At 31.6% G+C, this 22237-nt stretch overlaps 1 protein-coding gene across 2 annotated transcripts in view; it reads right to left on the bottom strand.

Annotated features, from left to right (window-relative positions):
- Nucleotides 1-2842: 2842 nt before the first annotated feature.
- The window catches only part of LOC118194893 (aspartyl/asparaginyl beta-hydroxylase-like), a 99379-nt gene continuing 79984 nt past the window's right edge, over nt 2843-22237 (bottom strand). For both annotated transcript variants that reach the window (XM_085823479.1, XM_085823480.1), the window contains exons 11-14: nt 11417-11552; nt 11185-11276; nt 9124-9254; nt 2843-4452 (exon numbers count right to left, since the gene is read on the bottom strand). In XM_085823479.1, coding sequence (XP_085679605.1) covers nt 4302-4452; nt 9124-9254; nt 11185-11276; nt 11417-11552 — 510 coding nt within the window. In that variant the 3' untranslated portion in view covers nt 2843-4301. The remainder of the gene's footprint in view (nt 4453-9123; nt 9255-11184; nt 11277-11416; nt 11553-22237) is intronic.

Here is a 22237-nt window from a genome sequence, read left to right as displayed (position 1 = left end):
AGAACAATATTTCTGCTTGTCTGAAACTTTCTTTAAATAATGCATAGTTTGACAGTAAAAAAAATTTAAAAAGCTATTCAAATACCCTATGTTCAACTCGAGAAATGGGTTAGTTTATTTTCAAGGATTCCTTGCTCCCAAAATAAAAAAATCCCAATGTACATAAAATATTTGCATGTGCCTCCCAAATGCACATTTCATTACTTATATTCTTCCTTTAACTTGTTAGCTACCATTGTTAATTGTAGTTATATACCTCAATTCTTTAAATTGAATACTTTATACAATATTTTCTTGTAGATCTAACATGACACTTTAAAACGTGAGTGATAGCATCAAGATCTAAACAATTCCATAGCAATATGCATTTATCAGATAAATTCATATAGCTCATTAAAAGTATTGGAAGTGTTATGACAAATTATAGCCTTTCTTTCCATAGATTTCCAAACATGCAAGGATTTAAATCTCGAGATCTATTCCTTTGGTTTCTTTGTTTGGCAGGAGTTCATCAGCAAGTTATACACTGCAATGTCAAATTTTGTCACCCATAAACAGAAAATGACAAACTGCTACACTAAAATGCATTATAAAAGGCTCTAGCATTCTTACAACATTCTAATAAAGAGCAGCCATTGAATACATATAATACTAACTCAAAAACAAACTCTTATCTAGAAAGAAATGGGACAGTTTTATTTTCAAGGAGTTCTCTCTCTCAAAACTAATGTATGTGTATCAGCATATGCTTTATTCCATAATTACATATTTTTGCATGTGCCCTAATAATGCTTATTATGTTGCCTATACTTTTCAGTTTTTTCATAAAATATTTTAAGTTACGATAACATTCTCAGAAAATTTGTTTACATCTTTGCCACAAAGACTACTGGTTTCAGTTCTTGCTATATCAATTAAGGTCAAACCCTATATTTTAAATTTTAATTAACTGGATTAAATCCTCTAAATTATACTATATAAACAAGGTGAAAAAATATCCCTATAGGAAATGATACAGATAATTTTATAAACAAATTCAAATTCATTCATGAAAAAGAATACATGCCCAATCATTAGCTTTGAGAATAATGCTTCCTGTAAAAGTTTAATAACACCTCTTTGTGAATATTTACACAAACTGAGTGAACTGGCATAATAGCCAACTTCAGCAACATGTGTTTTCCGGGATGCAGTCATATTAGTGGCTATACAAGTTTGGATTCGGTTATCCCAGTGGCTGCAAAGAACTCTAGTTCCTCAGCACATTGCTTTTACAACATAATTATTATCTTAAGATTGCTGAAATTCTTGCATACTTTCATGACTGCTGCAAAAGTCAATCCCAGTTTCAACTTCAAGTGAGTAACCGCATTGAGTCCTGATACACTGAAATCTTCAAACACTACTGGGATAAAATCTTGATGTTATAATTGATATATTAAAATAAAATGAAGCACAAAAAGTCTGAAGTCAACTTTTTATCTGCAAGCAAGACAAAACTGTCATAGCAATGATGCTTAGACACAATATATGAAAAAACATCATTTTAGCCCGAGCTATAAAAATGACAGTGGATACAAAACTACCGATTCAAAGAAGCCTAAGGCCCATATCACACGGCGTTTGTTTCACACGAACAACTGTTTTGGACAATTTTTCTGCCTGGTTTACTATTGAAAGAAAGACGGGCGACTTTTTCCTTCATTTCCAAACAAATTGCAGGTTGTTCGTTTCCAACCAATCAACTATCAGCTTGTTTGTAATGGGGAACCAGTTTTCCCTGTGTTAACCCCAAAGCGATCTGTGGTGATTGGCTGTTGTGACAAAGCAGAAAAATTGTTCCAAACACTTGTTCTTCCGAAACAAACCGACGTGTGATAGCAGCCTAAGGGATCTATCAGGACCACACACAGAGAACAGTTTTAACCAAAATTTGACAGAAAGAGACAAATGTTTACTGACAATTGTGTAAATTACAATAGTAACTTAAAAGTATATATATTGATAAGTGTTAGAAATGAGGACGTGCTAGATACTTGTAAATGGTTCATTGCATGTACTGAATTTTGGTAAGCTGCTCATTTATTCACTAAATTATCTGTATTATTTTTACCAGTAGGGTCTTCAGAAGAATTTTGTGACCCTAAAGTTTCATGTACTTTTGTGTAATGTGAGTAAATAATATTTCACAGTCTGTGCAATATCTAGGCTATCAGTGTTTAAAGACATTTTACATTCTGTTATAATGTCCCTCATATAATTATATCAACTTTCAACATCACTGAGACGTTGATGCAAATTATTAATGAGATTTAATCAGTTCCGTCAATAGATGGTATTTCTGCTCTCCATCATCTTTTAGCCCAACACTTCATCCCAAAACTTAAGAATATGAGTTTCTTCCCTGTTTCTGTGAAAGACAAAGGTAAAAATAACTTTTCTGTATAAATAAAACTTCTTGACAGACTAAATTAAATAAATAACAGGTAAATGGATGCAAATTAAAAACAGGTTTAATCAGTTCTATTGATATTAGATACTTCTGTTTTCCATCTTCTTTCAGCCTAAAGACTGCAATTCCTGCTTGACTTCTTTCAATAATTTAAAAATTTTAATTTTATATAATATCTAAGTAATACACTTTTAAAAGAAAATTTGAGAGCGAAAATGAGCCTACATTACACAAATTCAGATTTGAGATGATTAAAAGTCCATAATTCCAGCTCTATTCAGACCACAATCAACCTCTTTAGGCCCTAATGTTTAAAATTAAAATATTAGTTTAACTGAGAATGTATACTGTACATATCATATCGTAGAAAAAGAAACAATGACACAAAGGTATTACAAAAAATACTCTTTAATTGTAGCTGAAGAACAATCAGTAAATTTTGCAAACTTAAATTTAAAAAAAAAAAAAAAAAAAAATACACAAGGGGGAAAATGAGCATACATCTCAAACAATCCTTAACATGTACAATAGGTATCCTCACATATAACTTTATGTAAAATAACAAATGGACACATAGACATTAAGTTTATTCCAAACATTAAAAAAATGAGGAAAAACACTCTAATCTTCAAATAAACCAATCAGCAATTTCATTGTGATATTTTTGTAGAACAGAAATTTCTGAAAATTATACATTTAGATTATAAATGTACAGCAAATTGACCAAAAAACAAACTGTAACTGTTGTTTTCAATATGAAAACTGAAATTTGTTAATTATTACAAATCTATTTATTGTGGATAAAAAAATATAAGTACATAATCTGCAAATATCACATTTTGTTTTGTTCACTAGATAAAATAAAGCAGACATAAAGCTAGTAGAGCTATGAATCTCACTAAATTGGCACACAGAACACTAAAAAATAATTTTGAAAACATGGAAAGACCAGTTTAGGCACTTTGTTAAAATAATTCATTACTTTGTATTTTCACTGATATAGTCACCTTAATTTAAAATTCTAAAACATTCCCCAGCAAAATTTTCAGACTTCTTAAAATTTATAAGATTTCTTAAATTTTCTATTACTAGTAAGATCTTCCATATTCATATTACAAATTCCAGTACAAAGTTTTGATATAAAAATTAACTTATCAATCCCCCAACTTCATATTTTAATAACACTGAAGAAAACATGTCAAATTAAGTTCAAAGGGGGAAAAGAATAACATATATCACATGCATTTTTAATAAAGCTATCTTTCCCCTCCCCCTCTTGCAATAATCATATAACCAGTTAAAAAAAAGCTGCAGTCTAGAGATATAAAAACTTATTTCACTTTTTGACTAGATTCAATGAAGACAATTCAAATTAAAGTTGATATTTATTCTTAACAGATAATATAAACCTATATAATGTTTCCTTAAAACATTTCACTCAATAAGTTTTTATACAAATCATAGCTAAGTTAAAAAATAAATTTAAGAAATTTTGTTTTTTACTTTTCCCCCCAAGATCAAATTAATTAAATTAATGATTAACATTCTGATAAAAAGTTCCATTTAATTTTATTTTATACAAAAATTCAATTAGAAAAACCTTTATACAGATTAAAAATCCACATTAGAAAGCAACAAAAAAATGTCCAAATGACAACATGTCTTCATGGCACAACACTGATTTTTAATAGTGTCTGTAGTTATAAAACAAACTTAATCATTTAAAAATGGATATAAAAAACTCATAAAATACTAAAAATAAAAGACTAAATATCCTAAAATAATATTTTTAATGATGTACCAGTGCTGATTAAAACTTTTATATGATTGGAATTAACCATCTGAATTATTATATAGGTGTAAGAGTTCTCTTTTGATAAGCAGTTAATTCTGGATGCCAAAAATCCACTATCAAAATTAAGCGAAATGTGCTACCATTATGCCAGACTTCATGCTCAAATGAATCATCAAACAGAAGAATTTTGCCTTCTTCCCATTTCCTGAAAATATTAAAAAATTTTATTTTAATTAAATGTAAATAATCAAGAATATTATATATGAATTTCAAGTCTGTGTGCAAATTATAGTGAAAAATGCAAATAATGACAAAATAAATGCATCTCATGACTTCTAATTAACAGCCAAATCAGGGAAAATGCTCAATAAAACTACATATGTCACTTCTTGCTTTTATTAAATTCTTTTCAGTCTTGCTCTAAATTCACTTCTGAAATCATATTATCACATTTTCATATATAAATATTGAAGTAAATCAACAATTAATTGCCCTTGTATATTCCAATACTTTATCCATAAGTCTTGTTAATAATAAGTTTTTAATTTCCAAACATATAATCTACAGAATAATCTGTTCGTAATTCCAAGGCAAATGCTGTATTTGTTATTGTACTTTATGTCATATTTTTAACTTTACCTTTATACCTTAGACTTCAACAGATTTACATAACTTTATGCATAACTCCTTTAAAAAATTACAATACAATATAAACATTAAAATACAAAAATTACAACACAAATTACAATACAAAAATCACAATTAAACACAACAAAAAATCATCAAAATTTTTTAAAAATTAAGCTAAAGTAATTTACATGTAAGTTTATTGCGATAATTTTACATATGTATTTATTTTTTTCAACATGACATTTTTAAATATGTAACAAAAACTAATAAAGCAAGAAATCTAACTAAATATTTATTCAACATGCACAAATCACAGTAAAAGCAATCAATAAAATAATTAAACCTTCAGTTTTTTAATTATTATTTTTTCATACAGTTAAATGTTTTTAAAAGTTGGTCTAATTAACAGGATGCTGTTAACAAATGAAATTGCTAAAGACAATTACAGTTTTCATATTAAGGTTTCAGCCATAATACATAATAAATTTATTTATTTTAGATTTTTCTTCATAATAAGAAATTTTAAAAAAATTAACTCCATTTCCAAAACCAACAGAATCTTGATTACTTGTCATATGTGAACACAATCACAGTATGAACTGCTTCTGAAAATAACAGATACTACCTTCAGTATTCACACAAAGTTATATTCTGTATAATTCCTTGGTATGGTTAAATATGGTTTGTTTCATTGGGCAGCAGAAATATGACACAAATGTCTTCCACACTTAAGTCATCACATTATTAGACCTTACCTTTTTTTTTTTTTTTTTTTTTTTACTCATAGACCTAAATTCTAGATTTGAATTACACCTTCAAAAGTATTGTTATTTTGAGATTAACCATTTGCTGTGTACAGCTACAAGAAAGTTTACTGTAATTAGAATATAAACAATATGAGCATTCATTACAGCAGTGTATTTCCAAGTAACCATGGCTTCTACAAAAAAACAAAAGGCAAAACATGGTCATATATATATTTAATTTTAGAGTTATTCTTATATTAGTACATAATTTTTTGGCCTTTAGAACTTTGTATGTTAGTTTTTTTTTTTTTTTTTTTTTTTTTTTTTTTTTTTAAATGAATTCAAATATGAATACCTTGCATTTTCATGTGCATGATGTAATTTAAAAGGGTATTTTACAGATTCCAAATTACAGATTGCAGTATTAGAACTGATATAGCAATTTGCTGCATTTAAGTTTATGAACCTGCCACTAGTGTGATGCTATTAGTTGAAGACAGGGATTTAAACTGCTAATGTTGCACGAACAATTTTGGTTTTAAATCCCAATTATTTTTTTACATTCGCTTATACCTAAACCTTCAGGGTATCAACCAAACATAATAAGATGCAAAACATCGGATTAGTGTTAAACACAAACATATATCATTACTATGCTTGAAAAAATGTAGTTAGTGAAAACATTAGGTAAAGAAATATCTGTAAAATACAATGACCATCCCTATATTTTTCAATGAACTTATTTGGATGAGTTGAAAAGTAAATGATTAAGTGGGAATGTTATTTAATTGCTGCTGGAGAAGGTAAGGAATCGTTCCTGCACTACTCTTGTGAGTGATGGGAAAGGATGCTGATGTAAGTTAATTTGATGGGGGCCAGATTGTAAAAGCCCAAAGATTCGGAACAATTATTTCCGAAATTGCATGACAGGTAGGCTGTTCACGATCTGCCATTGTTAGTATTTATGCAAAGTAGATAAATGGGAAAGAAACAGCAGTAGACGCTAAGGTGTAGGATATTCATGCATCATAAAAAAAAAAGGGCAACCTAGACTGTCCCACTTGGTACAGCAAATTCAGTCTCAGACAGTGACTCAACTGACAGCCCAATACAATGTAGGCTTAAGTGCAAATGTTTCAGAACACACAACTCGGCATATATGGGACTATGCAGACATCCCACTTGTGTGCCTCGACTGACCAAACATTATTGTCAACTATGTCTACAGTGGGCCCGGGAGCATCGATACTGAACCATTTATAAGTGAAAGAGAGTTGCCTGGTCAGATAAATCATGATTTCTTATTCATCACGTTGATGTTTGTGTCAGGGTATACTGTCTTTCAGGGGAACAATTGCTCTCCCGTACAACAAGTAATACATTAAGTGGCGGCATTATGCTTTGGGGGACTTTCTCATGGGGCAGCTCTGGAACTCTTTCTTGCGGTAGAACAGACTGTAGAAACTGGGGACTATATTAATATAACTGTATATTATATTAATATAAATCAGCTGCATCCTTACCTGGCATCTGTCTTCCCATCTGAGAATGGAATCTTCCAGCAGGACAATGCCTTATGTCACAAGACTCAAATTGTATTGGAGTGGTTCAAGGAGCATAAGCATGAATTCCAATTAATGCCCTTGCCACCTAACTCACTCGATCTTAATCTGATAGGGCTCATTTGGAATGTCATGGAGTGGCAGCTCAGAGATCAAACAGCACCATGTCAGACTATCTTGACTTTGCATGACTGCTGCTTAGACATTCAGTAAAACCTGTCTCCAGTAATCTACCAAGAAATTGTAGCATCCATGCCGAGTTGCAGCTGTTTCGCAGGCCAAAGGACATGTAACGCATTACTCAGTAGATGGTCATAATGTTTTGGCTCTTCAGAGTAAAATCTGAATATAATTGTCAACTGTTTATGACTTAAATGAACCAGAAACAGAAAACTACAGTTTTTTTTTAACTGAAAATGAAACCAGAAAGAACTTTATGTTGATAAGTACTACTGAATATATTCTTTGGTGTTACAGACTTTGCTTTACTTTTTATATTATCATAATTTACATTTACTGACTGGCAAGCAGAGGATCATTAGAATCAGCCTTAAATTTTTTCACGTTAATTATCGAATAATAAGTCATATTCAAGATTTCCAATGACAAGTTTAGGAAGCAACTGTCAATAAGTACTGCTGATCTGAAGATCCAGCTTTATGCAAAATGGCATTCTCACTGATTGCTTGCTTTTTATTTTTTAGAAAATCATATTTTTATTAATCAATTTTTAATTTTTATTAATTTATTAATTTTTACTAATCAAAGCAGAATCAAAGAATATTTTACTATTATATTATTATTTTGTTTTTTATGTTATTATGGCAAAGCCTCGAGGACTATTTGTCTAAGGAAAGGGATGCCTTTGTGGAGAACTTTCTAAAGGAAACTGGCTCATATACACATTACATACACATGCGGAAAACCACGAAAACGCTCATGCAGGCAGCCCGTTTGCGGGATTGGGACCTCGGAATAAACTACCAGTGCTCAGCGACTTACTGCTGGGGGATTTACTAATATTAATTTTAGCTTTATAACTGTCGTTCATTCATAGCACCGATTTCATACATACAAAGTGTTCGTAAAACTTAAAAGAATAATAATTAAAAGTGGATGTCAGATATTATTTATGGAAAGAAATATTTTGGCAAATAAAGTTATAGAGAAGTGGCTTTTTTATTGATTTCATTTTGAATGACGGATCTGGTAATGCAAAAATTCCATTTCCTTCAGTATTTTCTATTCAGTCAAACTCTTAACCATACATTTTGAGAAACTAACTTATGTCAGCAGCTTTTACATAATCTAGCTTGATTTCCTTGCTATCTCTATCATAGTGTTATCAATGTAATGATACTGTATTACGTTTCTGCAAAACTGGAATGCAGTGAGGAAACATGTGCAATAAGCTTGTAAATGCAATGCAAACTACAAATAATAAGGAATGTACAAACTTGAGGAAATGGAAAATGTCCATCATCACAAATGTCAAAAAAAACCAACCACACAGCCTTATAATATTGTTTTCTAGACATGAGGTGGACATTTGTCACAGTTGTATGTCTGATTTAACTTGTTTATTCTCATAATATTTTAGACTGCATTTCAGTTCATTAACAAATTTCAAGCTGCAGTTTAGTTATTTCACATTTAATTTTTTTAATTATTTATAATGTTAATTATTTATAATGTTTGGGACATCTGAATAAAAAGTCTAGCTAAATGCAGATCACAAATGAAAAACTCGTGCAAACAATGTCATATTCATACATGATTATAAATTGCCTACTTGGTTAAATTGATAAGCAGTGGAATATCACTGACAGATTTTGTGTTCATGGAGTTTAAGAGAGCTGGCAGCAATTTGATATTTTGCAAAGATATAATCATCTCACGGCCACTCCTTAATAATAAAAATGAAATACAGTAACTTACCTAGTTTCATTTGCCACTCTAATGCTAGCTCCTTCAGGAACAACTAAGCCTAAATGAGCTCTCAGCCTACAATTTGTGGGTCCTGTATGTGCCCATACATGAGTTGAGGGATGCATTATAGAAAATTTCACCTAAAACAGGGAAAAAAATTTAAATTTGACTGGAAGGGCTTTATTATTGTAAATAATGAAGCAAAAATCCCAAATGAAATACCCAAATCAGATTTTAGAAATTAAAGGCTTTTTATAAAAAAAAAAAAAAAAAAAAAAGTGCACAAGAAATGTAAATAGTACTATCTGTCATAAATGCAACACTATTTAAAATGTCCCTTTGCCTACCAAAAAATTTTATAGAGGAATGCTTCATAAAATTCAAATTCTGTATAATCACAAGAATAAATACCATTTCAGTCTGGGCATGAAGAAAGAACAAAGGGGAAAAATTTTCCTTGAAAATTTAGTGTAAATACTGTATTATGTTTAAAATCTGGAATACTGTGTCTCAAAATGGATTTAAAAAGTGAAGAAAAAATTAAACTAGAAATAAAGGTAAAGGTCTTTGATTTAGAAGTCATAGATATAAATATCTGAATACTGATAATGGAAGTAAAATGCAAGGAACCTATTCCAAAAATGCTTTATATATATAAAAGAGGTTGCAAAGTAATGGGGTTATGATATAAAAGAATGATGAATATGATGCTAAAGGAAACTTTTCCAATAAATGTATTTCTCTCAGCACTATTTCAAATAGGAGGTTTCTAGACAGAACAATTGCACATAATGATCTGTTATGCTTATATAGCTGGTACACTTTTGCATAGGTCTTTACGTATATTAACTAATCAAATATTCTGACGATAATGACATGATTATAAGAAATGTTTCTTTTGATGCAGAGTTGAAGGTAGTTAGCAGGTCTGATAGCATTTTAAACTATGCCATGCTCCTACACTATACAAAATGAAATTTAACAAATTTAAGTGAACAGACAGCTAACACAATTTACATATGAAACCTGAGTGGGAACTTTAGAGAACAGACAGCAAGGAAAATGTCACAATTACTTTATGAGCACAATTTTTGTACTTAAATAATGTGTAATAAATAATCAGAAAATATGCAATTTCTATATAAATCACTTTACAAAACTGAAATTTCAGCATGAAGAACTGTTTGGTTTCACATTTTATTGAATTTTTCCCTTTTTGAGTTAATGCCAGATGATTTGATTTTAGAACAACTTACAAAAATTAGAAATTTATAACAATGCGAATACATGACATTAAATTATCCCAAACTTTCAAATTCATTATTTCAGCAGCTCATGCACCATTACTTTAAACAACTTGACAGTTCTCAATTTTTAACATTGCAATTATAGAAATAAAGTTTTAAAAATTTTGTTGGTGAAATGTTTCCTCATACGAGATATTTTCTTAATTAAGAAGTTTTATAAGATCTTGTTTCATGAGTATTACTGAGTTACACTTTTCCAAATGAATATGTTATTTACAAAATTTACTTGCACATTTTCACCCCTTCTTTTTCTAAATTTACATATGGAAAATCAAGGTCAGAAGATTAACCCACGTATTTCATTTCTGATGGTAAAGTCTTAAATTAAGAATATAGCATGATAAAAAACGTATGGGTAGATATGCTAATATTATGGCATTCTATATTTTGAAGAAGTTAACAATTTCAATAGCAGACATTTTATTCACACAGTACACTTTGTTAGCAGTGCATACATTTTATACTGTTTCCATAAAATGAAACTTTATAAACTGTCTGCTAGAAAGCTGCTGTCTTCAGAAAAGCTAAATAGGAAGAGGTGAAATATGGGAGTAAATATGGTATATCACTGATTATACTATATATTTATTCCTAATTTACTTTCATTTAGTAATCTAATATGCCCAAGGTTTTCTAGTATGAAATTCGCTCTGAATATGCTGCAGCTAAATTTTTTTAAAGGGGTAGGAATTTTTGCTGTCCCCAAATAGCACAAAAAAGGCATTATTTATTACTAAGAGTTATAGTTTGAAATCTTTCTAACCTGGCCTCGTTTACAACCAGCTGCATCAGGGATTTCTGCAATTAAGGCACAAGTTTTAGGTACTTTCAGACAATTTTTCTCAATCTTTCTTCCTAAATAAGCAAATAAATAAATGAATAAAATAAATAAAAACAAAGAGCAAACAAGCATTTAATGCACTCTTTTAATCCAAGTTCCCTTTCTTAAAAAAAAAATGCTAATAAAACAGGAATAAAATACACAATTAATTTACCTCTAGCAAAAATTTCAAACTGCTTCCAATCTCCTTTTTCTTGAAGTCCTTCTGATTCTGGCAAGAAACCAGAGTTTGTCTTGTCAATAAGTGATAAAGCTTCATCTCTTATCAACTTCCAGTCTTTCTCTAAACGCTTAGAAATAAATAAATAAAAAGTTATTTTTATGTAGAGATACTTCAGAGAGCTATAAAAAGTTATATAAAGGGCAATAAAAAAGTTTGGATTAATGGTATAAATTATAATGCATAAGAATGGCAATATATAAATACAATGATCTAGGTATATAATTATAGAGGTATTAGTTTCAAAATTGCACCTGGAACATACAGAAAATGAAGGATGACAGCACTGTTACAAAACACATTCAGACATCACTAGCATAAAATTAATATTTTAGGGAGAGAAGGGCATTCATTTTAGAACAATAAAAGTGAATAGTGTAGTACAACTGTCTAAAACTACTGCTGTAAAAATGGTGGAATGGTGTTTAATGGTGTTAATTACTGAAATCAGGGTTGCCACTCAAACAGAAGAATATAATTCCCTGACCTTTCCAGGTTTTCCAGGTGTATTTTAAGAAAATTCCAGTCTATCCGCGTAATGCACGTTGGCTGTGCTAAGAGGTAAATTAATTATATTACTTGAAAACACAAAAATTTGCCAATTACATATGAATTATATAGTATATACAGTGGTGGCCAAAATTGTGGACACTTTTGGAAATTTTTATGTTTTTGAACTTTGTATGCTTATAGAAAACGTTAAGTTTTACAAAATGCAAACTTGTATATATCATTTTAAAGAGAATTTATTACTGAATTCAATACAAAACACAAAATTCAATTATTTGCAATACAAAAAAGTTAAACAATAATAGTTATCGATATACATTAGATAATGATGATTGCAGTGAGTTATCAGTACTTAGTAGGGTACCCTTTATTTTTTATTACAGCTTCACATCGACGTTTCATTGAGCTGACAAGAGTTTTAAGCTCTTCTTTCGTTATTACATGATGCCAGGAAACAATTATAGCCTCAATTAGTTCCCTTTTATTTGATGGGCACCTCATTCGGACAAGAGTTTTCAAATGGTGCCACAAATTTTCGATAGGATTGAGGTCAGGACTGTTTCCTAGCCATGACAACAATTTAATGCTCTTTGTATGAAACCACTCTTTCGATATATTGGCCTTGTGGCAAGGAGCAGAATCCTGCTGAAAAATAAATGAAGCATTGTTGGGAAAGAGATCTCTGATGGAAGGTAGAAGTTTTGGTTCTAGAATAGCGTCAATGTATTTTCTGGCATCAATGAAAATGATGACATGAAGGCAACCAATACCATCTGCTGACATGCATGACCAAATCATAACACTAACTGGGTTCTTCACAGTTGCTTGAATGCAGTCAGGATGTGGCTCTTCTCCTATTCTACGTCTTACATATTTTTGCCCATCACTACCGAATAACGATATCTTAGTTTCATGACTCCATATAACTTGTGACCACTGATCATCTGTCCAATTAATGTGTTCCTTTGCCCACTGTAGTCCTTTTTTTTTTTCGTTGCTGAAAATTAAGATAAGGCTTTTTTCGTGGAATTCTACCTCTCAGTCCAACATCTGTTAATCTTTTCCTGATTGTTCTTGAACTGACAGAAACACCAGCATCATTCAGATCACTTCTGATGGCCGCTGATGACATTTTCCTATTTTGGAGACATAGTCTTTTTATTCTTCTGTCATCAATAGATGTGGTGCACCTTTTTCGGCCTTTTCTTTCTTTGTTTTTTATTGAATTTGTCTCCTGATATCGTAAACAAAACTTTTGGACTCCAGATGTAGTCACTGAACCATCCACCTGTCTTGCAATTTCAGCATAGGAAAGACCACTTTCTCGTAGCACAATAATATTACATCTCTTTCTAGGTGTCCAATCTACTCTTTTATTTGATGTCATTGCTTCTTGACTAAATATCAAAATTTTTTACAAAAATTCCTACTTGTAATTGCAGTGTATAAGAAACAGGTCCTCCTTCTACAGAACAAAGCAATATAATGAATTGTTTCAAGTGTAAACATGATGTCAGCTTCTACTGGCAGTTACTAACATTTGATTGGTTCTCAGAAGAACAGTGATTGGCCAGGAAAGCTAGACATTACAAACCACTTCATAACTGTGTTTTTTATTTATATTAAAGTACATATAACTTTTTTGTATTGAAAATAATTGAATTTTGTGTTTTGTATTGAATTCAGTAATAAATAATAATATTCAGTAATCTGCCCAATCTGGATTTAAAAAAAAGTCTTTTTTTGCAGATATTTTGTAGCTAAAGGAAAGAAAGAACTCTATTTAATGATACTTTTAAATAAATTCAGGTATTTTTTATTTACTTAGCTGCATACATAAGCAAAAAATATGTGCATTAAATTTTGTGATGGTATGCTGTAGCGAAGCGGTATCTTAACTTTAAATTAATAAACCTAAGAATACATCACTGCGAGTGGACTGTAAAATTTAACCTTTATTCGGCGGTTTGAACTTTCGAACACAACACAGCACAAAGTAAAGCGACAGAGTTACAATCAGGGGTTTTAAGAATGCAAGAACAAAATGCGAACTACGCATACAATCTGCGCATTGCGAAATAATATCTAACAGACAGGCAGAGAGCTCTGGTGGCCGAAACATTCCGCCCGGCGTTGAAACATCGTTTCAAACTAAATAGCTTTTACTAAATGAAATTATCATAACAATATTAAATTATGTAAAAATGTATCATTAAAATATTCACAAGAAAACGTACTATGAAATTATGCAATGAAACTAAATTATTCTCAAAACAGATGCACAGAAGCCTTGATACAATTCAGGAACTTATATAGCTAAAGCAAAGTACAAAGTTATAATGCTTTAGGAAAAAAACTTAATCATTGATAGGCAAAACACTAAGTTTGTGAATTGGTCTTTTGAAAACTCCGGTAGCGGTTTTGATCTTCACGATACGCACAATATTATCTGAGCTAGGAAAAACTTCCTGGTTTTCCTCTTCGAGACACAAAGCGCTTCAAAGCGGCAATAAATGAATCTGATGTAAGATTACCTACTAATTCAATATGTATAGCTCTTGTAGTAAAACACACGAATACACAAATGTAGCATTTCATTGGTTTTACTCCTCGACCTTGCCTGGGCTTCACTTGAAATGGCCCGGCGTAGTCAATTCCAACTTTGGAGAAAACCTTTGACGGAACGACTCTAGACGATGGTAAATCAGACATTATCTGGGTAAATGTTTTAGCTCGTACACGATGACATTTCACACATTTCCAAATCTGTTGTCTTACAACTGACCTAGCGTGGATTATCCAATATTCTCTTCTAATTACTGATAGCAATAGCAGGGGGCCTGCATGAAGATGGAATATATGAAAATGATTCACCATAATCTGTGTTATGTGATGTTTCTTGGGCAACAAAATAGGATATTTTCTGTCCTGCGCGATGTTGGATTGTCTTAATCTTCCTCCAACGCGTATAAGTCCATTCTTATCGATAAACGGGTTCAAAGAAAGGATCTTACTATTTGAGTTTAAAGGTTGATTCTTTTTCAGAAGATTATATTCATTAAAAAACTCATCCATTTGAACTACTCTAACAATTGCATTTCTAGCGTATTGCAATTCTTCGGTTTTAAGGTAACCCTTAATTCTTGTTGCGGTAGATTTAGTTGAATTATTCGCAAACCGAAAACACCATGCGATGATTCTTTTAAGTTTCAAAAATGATGAAACTTCATTAAGGACTGGAATTTGCGAAGCGACTGTTCCAATTGAACAAGAAATATTTTTCCGTTGTTCCCTTAAAGACTCTTCTGAAAATGGTAAGTTGATAGAGAATGGAATATTATTTGAATTAAGCCACTGAGGACCTGTCCACCACAAGTCATGAGTAGAAAGCTCTGAAGGCAAAAGACCTCTTGATGCGCAATCAGCTGGATTCTCCTTTCCTTTTATGTGATTCCAATGCGATGAAGGTAAAACTGATTGAATTTCTGAAACGCGGTTGGCTACAAATGTTTGCCAGCGTGTTGGTTCTGATTGTATCCAGGACAAAACACTATCATTGAATCACTCCATGCGTAAATACTGTCAACATGAATTTGCAATGAATTCTGCACAGCTTGAACCAAATGCACCAATAGAACTGCAGAGCAGAGTTCTAAACGAGGAATAGAGATTACTTTCAGGGGAGCTACACGAGTTTTTGATGTTAGTAGCTGCACCGAAATTGAAGAATGATTTGAAGACTTTAAATAAATCACTGCGGCATAAGCTTTCTCTGATGCGTCACAGAAACAATGAAGTTCTACATTTGTAGATTTGGGCAATAATACTCTCCTAAGAATATGAATGGATTCAAGATTTGCGATATCTTCACAATAGATTTTCCATCTTTGATTGATTTCATCTGGCAAGGGATCATCCCACGAGATTTGTAATTTCCATATGTCTTGAAGCAAGATTTTTGCTGCAACTATAAAAGATGCTAACCAACCAAGTGGATCAAAGATTTTTGAAATAGAAGATAAAATTATTCTTTTAGAAGAACACTCTCTGTTTTCGAAATTTCCAAAGTGGCAAGTAAACTCGTCTTGCGTTGGATACCACTCCAAACACAATAATTTTATTGATTTAGTATCAACTACTTCACATGAAGAATTTGAGTTCCGAGCACTAAAAGCAGTTTCCAAAATCGAGCGATCATTTGTACACCATTTATGCAATTGAAAGCCACCTTTTTGTAAAAGTTCACTCAGTTGTGAAATTAACTCTACTGCGTCTTCTACTGTGTCTGAACCAAATAGGACATCATCAATATAACAATTGTGTAATATTATTTCAGCTGCCTTTGGGAATTTAGTTCCTTCGTCAATTGTTAGTTGTTTGAGTACGCGAGTAGCCAGGTATTAAGCGGAAGTAGTGCCGTACGTAACTGTGCACAACCTGTAAGTTTTAATCGGCTTCGATGGATCATCTCTCCAAAATATTTTTTGGTAATCGCGATCTTCATCATTAATTTTAACTTGTCGATACATTTTCAATAAGTCGCTAGTAATAACTATGGGATAGCATCTAAACCTCAAAAGAATAGTAAATAAGTCGTCTTGTACCTTGGGACCATTCATTAGCGTGTCATTAAGCAATATCCCTGATGTAGTTTTGGCACTAGCATTGAAAACGACGCGTAATTCTGTGGTAAGACTGGATTCTTTTAGCACGTGATGATGAGGTATATAATAATGAAAATTTACTTTATCTGGATTATCATCGGATAATTCTTCCATGTGTCCAAGTGATAAATATTCGGACATGAAGTCTTTATTCTGTTGATATACTTCAGGAGTTTTTATTAATTTTTGTTCCAGACTAAGAAAGTTTCGAAAGGCTGATGGTCTGGAATTACCTAACTCATTTCTTTTAGGCTTGAATGGCAGTTTTACTGAGTAACGACCCTTTTCACTACGCATGTGATTTTCCACGAAATGATTTTCAGACAATCTTTCCTCTTTAGTTAAAGGTTTCGATGTGGGAATTTGTTCCAAATCCCAAAATGATTTAACTAATTCCTCCGTGTTTATGTTTAGCGTATTGACTGAAACCTGCTTACGGTTTGGGAATTCAAAATGTGTAGTTCCAGCAATTATCCATCCTAACTTAGAACAACATGCAAATGGAAGATTTTTGCCCCTTTTAATTACCTCGCCATTTATTAAAGTAAGGAATACATTAACTCCAAGTAAAATATCAATTTCTCCCGATTCATGAAATGTAGGATCTGCTAAAGTTAAATCCTGGAAATTTTCATATAAATTCAAAGGTAAAGTTACACTTGGAATGTTTCCTGTAATTTTGTCTATTATGTAAGCGGATGTTGAAATTCTGTAATTAGTATTAAAATGAGGTGTAAACAACAACTCAACTTCTCCAGTAGTAGTTGTATTGAAAGTACCTAAGCATGACACTAATATCTTCGAATCCTTTATGCTCAATCCTAAATTGATAGCTGTTTTCCGACGAATGAATGATTTTTCACTACCTGAATCTAGTAAACATCTACAATTTATGAATTCATTTTTGAAATATAATTAAAGCAGTACACAAAAGTACATGACTACGTTTACCATTAGCATGAGCTCCAAAATGTTGATTTTCATAGTTGTTTGCACAAACAGTTGGAGAAACCTCACTCAAGCTGTTTTCTGGTTTAATTTGCGATTTCGGAACAAACACTTGTGCTTCCGGTGAAGGGAATCTAGATGCATTTTTTGGTTTGAAATTATTTTCTAAATGCAAAATGCTATGATGATGCTTAAAACAATGCTTGCAGGTGTTTGCACTCTTACACATTTTAACTTTATGGACATTAGACAAGCAATTAAAACAAAGTTTATTAGTCTTAACAAACTCTATTCGGTTTTGCACTGGTAAATTTAAAAAATTAGGACACCTGTATAAAAAATGATCTTCTTTACAAAATAAGCAGGTAGAATTAGAAATCAGAGAAGTAACCCTATTATACACTGGTTTATCTGATTTATGCATTTTACTAACTAAAGGTTTACTGTTCTGTAATGTTCTAGCATAATTCTTCAAAAATTCTATCAAGTCATTCAACTTTGGTATTTCATCTTTTTTTAATTGACGCTCCCACCAACTTTGTCGAAACGTCAAGTTTTTGCAAAATAATATACAACAACAAAGTATCACTAAAATTATCTATCCTTTGATCTAATATTTCCAATGAGCGAGTTATTTCATTTACGTTATCTACTAAACTTAATATCGAGGATGCAGATTCCTTTTGCATTTGTGAAACATTAAGAATTCTTTTATTAAAAGCAAATATCTGTTCTCTCTTATTAGAAAATCTCTCTTCTAGTAAATTCCAAGCAATACTGAAATTTTGATCAGCTATGGGAATTGACTGAATAATGCGATAAGCATCATTTTTCAAAGAACTCTTTAAATATTGTAATTTTTGAGCTCCAAAAAGATTTGGATTGTTGCGAACACTAGCGTTAAATAAATCTTTAAATGTTATCCATTCAGTTAAATTTCCGCTAAATGTGGGTAAAGATAATTTTGGTAACTTTAAACTTTCAGAGATTGATTCAGGTACGACAGGTTTGTCGCCATTTGCATTTATGACCTTGTAAATCTTGAACTTACGAATAACTTTTAAGTGAACCTCCTCAATTTTCTCTAAAATCGACTGTTCTTCCTCAACGAAAGTGTCTATTTTTTCATCATCACTATTTGTATAAATTTCTCTAAATAGAGATTTAAAATCTTCCTTAAAGATTTTACATTTTTCTAAGATTAGTTCAGCTTCAGCATTATCTAAGTTATCATAATCTATTCTCTCAATGAATTTAGTTAACTGTGTTTTCAAAATTTTCTTTCGCTTTTTTTCTATATCTGACATTTTGAACATATTCTAAATTCACGATTTTACTAATACTTTAAACACAACAATAGTAGCAATAAGGAAATCTCAAATGCAATTAAAATGCGTTAACTATTTCACTCACCTCGAACACTGTATCCATTCCGTAAGTCTTGAGAATTCTAAACCGAAATTGCATTATCAACTCCATTACGGACACATAGAATTCTTATTCACAAGCGCGGGTTTTTCTCGAAGCTCCGGCGTATGACGACCAAATAATGTAGCGAAGCGGTATCTTAACTTTAAATTAATAAACCTAAGAATACATCACTGCGAGTGGACTGTAAAATTTAACCTTTATTCGGCGGTTTGAACTTTCGAACACAACACAGCACAAAGTAAAGTGACAGAGTTACAATTAGCGGTTTTAAGAATGCAAGAACAAAATGCGAACTACGCATACAATCTGCGCATTGCGAAATAATATCTAACAGACAGGCAGAGAGCTCTGGTGGCCGAAACAGTATGCCATCATACTGTTGGAATTAGTTTCAGTATTATGCCAAAGAAAATTTCCTGAAATTTGAAAGTATTATTTACTAATAATAAATAAATTTAGATGGAGAACGTTAAATGATACAAATAACATAAAAATAAAGATAATTACTTAAAAATTGAATTAGAATAATCAATGATATTTTAGCGAATATAGTTATATTAAATGGTTAGCCTAGATGACGGATTACTATTTTTTTTTATTTTACTGCAAAATGATAAATAAGGCATTTATTAAAAAAAAAAAGGTTTAAAAGATTTTGGGGTAAAAATTCTAGTATACGGTAAGGCCTTGGCACGATTTTGAAAATTGTCGCCAACACCAAAATGACCCATTTACCACTCATCATAATTTTGTCATATCCCGTGTGTACCATACATAAAAAAAAAAAAAAAAAAAAAAAAAAAAAAAAGAGGCTTAAAATATTTTGCGGTAAAATCCTAGTATACGCTAAGGCCTTGACACAATTTTGAAAATTGTTGCAAACACCAAAATGACCCGTTTACTGCTCATCATAATGTCGCCAAATCCCATGTATACCATAAGTGGAGGGTATTCTAACCAAAGAACGTCTATGTAGAGAAGGAAAGGTTCTATAGACCTAATGCTAGTATGGCACTAGAAAGCAGAGGGAAAATTTGCCAAGAGATTTGGCGACAGAACCTGGCATCCAGAATTTCCCTCTCCGTGATGTGTAGAGAAAATTGAGGAACTTGTGTTAAGAAACGTTCTTTGACAAAATGTTTCTTCTTTGATTTTTCGCACTAATTTAAACAAGGATTTTCATAGGTTCCCCCCCTCAAAATAACTAATCCATTAATTAATTTACATGCGCGAAAAAATATTTTCTTTTCCTTTAAAGTTTAAAGAAATTTTAAACAATATTCATTTTATAAACTCTTGATAACATGACCTTCAAACTTTGACATGGGCTTCGAGCTTTGGCGACAGAAGTTTCGCACGCAGCTGTTTCCCTCTACGTTGGAACGAAGACATTCCTGTTGCAGAGAAATTTTTCTTCTTAACAATACATATTCTTTGATTCTAACCTCCATGGTACCGTATACTAGAACTTAAACTCAATATTATACTAAACTATCGCAAAAAGCAACGTTGCCGGTTCATGAATTCAAGCCCTACGACATAATAAATTCTGGACGTGGAAGCGATCTCAGAAGAGAAAACGGAGTAAAGGAGAAGGACAGAAGTACCAAAAAGGAGCAAGACTGTAGTATCAGACAAGTTAAAAATTAGCAATTGCCTTTGCCGGGAATCGATCCGCGGACCTCTGGAATACCAGCCTAGTGTGCAGAACCACTACACCATGAAAGGCACTGTATACTAGGATTAAACTGATTTTGTTTTATATGAGAATAAGTATTTTGTTTAGTTTAACATGCACTGCACATGCGATTCTCGAGGTTACTGGAAAGCAAAGTTGCTGGAAGCCTTTCTAAAAGACAATCTAATTGGAGCTGCGAAAATTGGCTCCATGCCAGCAGTGAGAAAGTGATCGCTTCCAACAACGGCGCAAAATTCGCTTTTTTGGGGGGATCGCCGTATGATATTCCCAGACTTTGACTAAAATATTTTAATTTCCTGACTTTTCCCTGAATTTTTTGGTCAACAACTCATAAATTCCCTGACTTTTTCTGGTGTTCCAGGTAGTGTGGCAACCCTATGAAGTGCAATAATAATGAGCAAATCAACAGAGAAAGACTCTTTAGTTCTCAACATCAGGAAAAACTTGATACACTGAGCAGCCACTACACACCCTGAGCACTAAATAATGATCAAAACATTAAACTGCTTGTCTTACACACCTGACATGTTTCAAGCTGAAGGCAATACGAGTGCATGACAGCACTATTTTTTTCTTCAGGGTTCGTACACATTTCTGCACATGGAAATTAAGTACTTTTAAGGACTTTTAAGGACCTTTAATGAAAAAAATTAAGGACCTATGAGCAAATGGGAACTGAATAAATTCAATTGAAGATATTATCTATGCCTGAATTTTCCTTTTGCAATACCATCCTAAAAATTAAATAGATCCCTAAGTAGTACGCATTATTGTTAAACATGAATTAATTAACATAATTATTAATAAGTTTGAGAATAAAATAAACTTTATGCAATTTATCAAGTAGCATTAAATATTTTACACTTATAACTGTTGGTCATATTTGAAAGACGATAAGTGACATTTACGTTTTACTAAAAGTTAGCTTTATGTTGATTTTTGTTACGTCTCATTTTGTCACATACTTGGTCAGTCTATTTTTAATATTTAAAAAATGAAATTTTCATGAACGAAACTTGAATGATAGCTTTTAGGAAGAAATGACTATGAAATTTTATGAGCAAAAACAGTAAGTGAACTTTCAAAGCATGGAGAACTGAAATTCAAGAAAAAACTCATTTTAGTGAAAGTTTTTTATTTTAAGTATTAGTAATTTTTATTACTTAAATTTAGCGAGTTCCTTGCACTTGATAGTTGCTGCAAAGAAATTTTATGTCAGATTCCAATTTAGATAACTTGAGTCTCAAGTCTCCCGCTTCATTATATCCAACCTGTGTTTTTTTTTTTTTTTTTTTTTTTTTTTTAAAGCAGCAAATCATTCATGGCACTAAATCCGCATTTAGTAAAATATGAAGATGGAAATGGTAACAATAGTGCTCTTGCAAATTTTGTTGCATTTGGATATCTGATTCTGGTTTCCTCACAAAGCTATGTCATTGCTTCTTTAATATTAAATAAAGTTTTAATTGACTCATCATTTTGCATTTCTGCAAGTTGCTCTTT

This window comes from Stegodyphus dumicola, chromosome 9 (genome assembly GCF_044657685.1).
Source record: "Stegodyphus dumicola isolate Sdum_Otavi_A_Nest chromosome 9, ASM4465768v1".
Taxonomy (NCBI): Eukaryota; Metazoa; Arthropoda; class Arachnida; order Araneae; family Eresidae; genus Stegodyphus; species Stegodyphus dumicola.
This window is presented reverse-complemented; position numbering and strand designations above follow the sequence as displayed.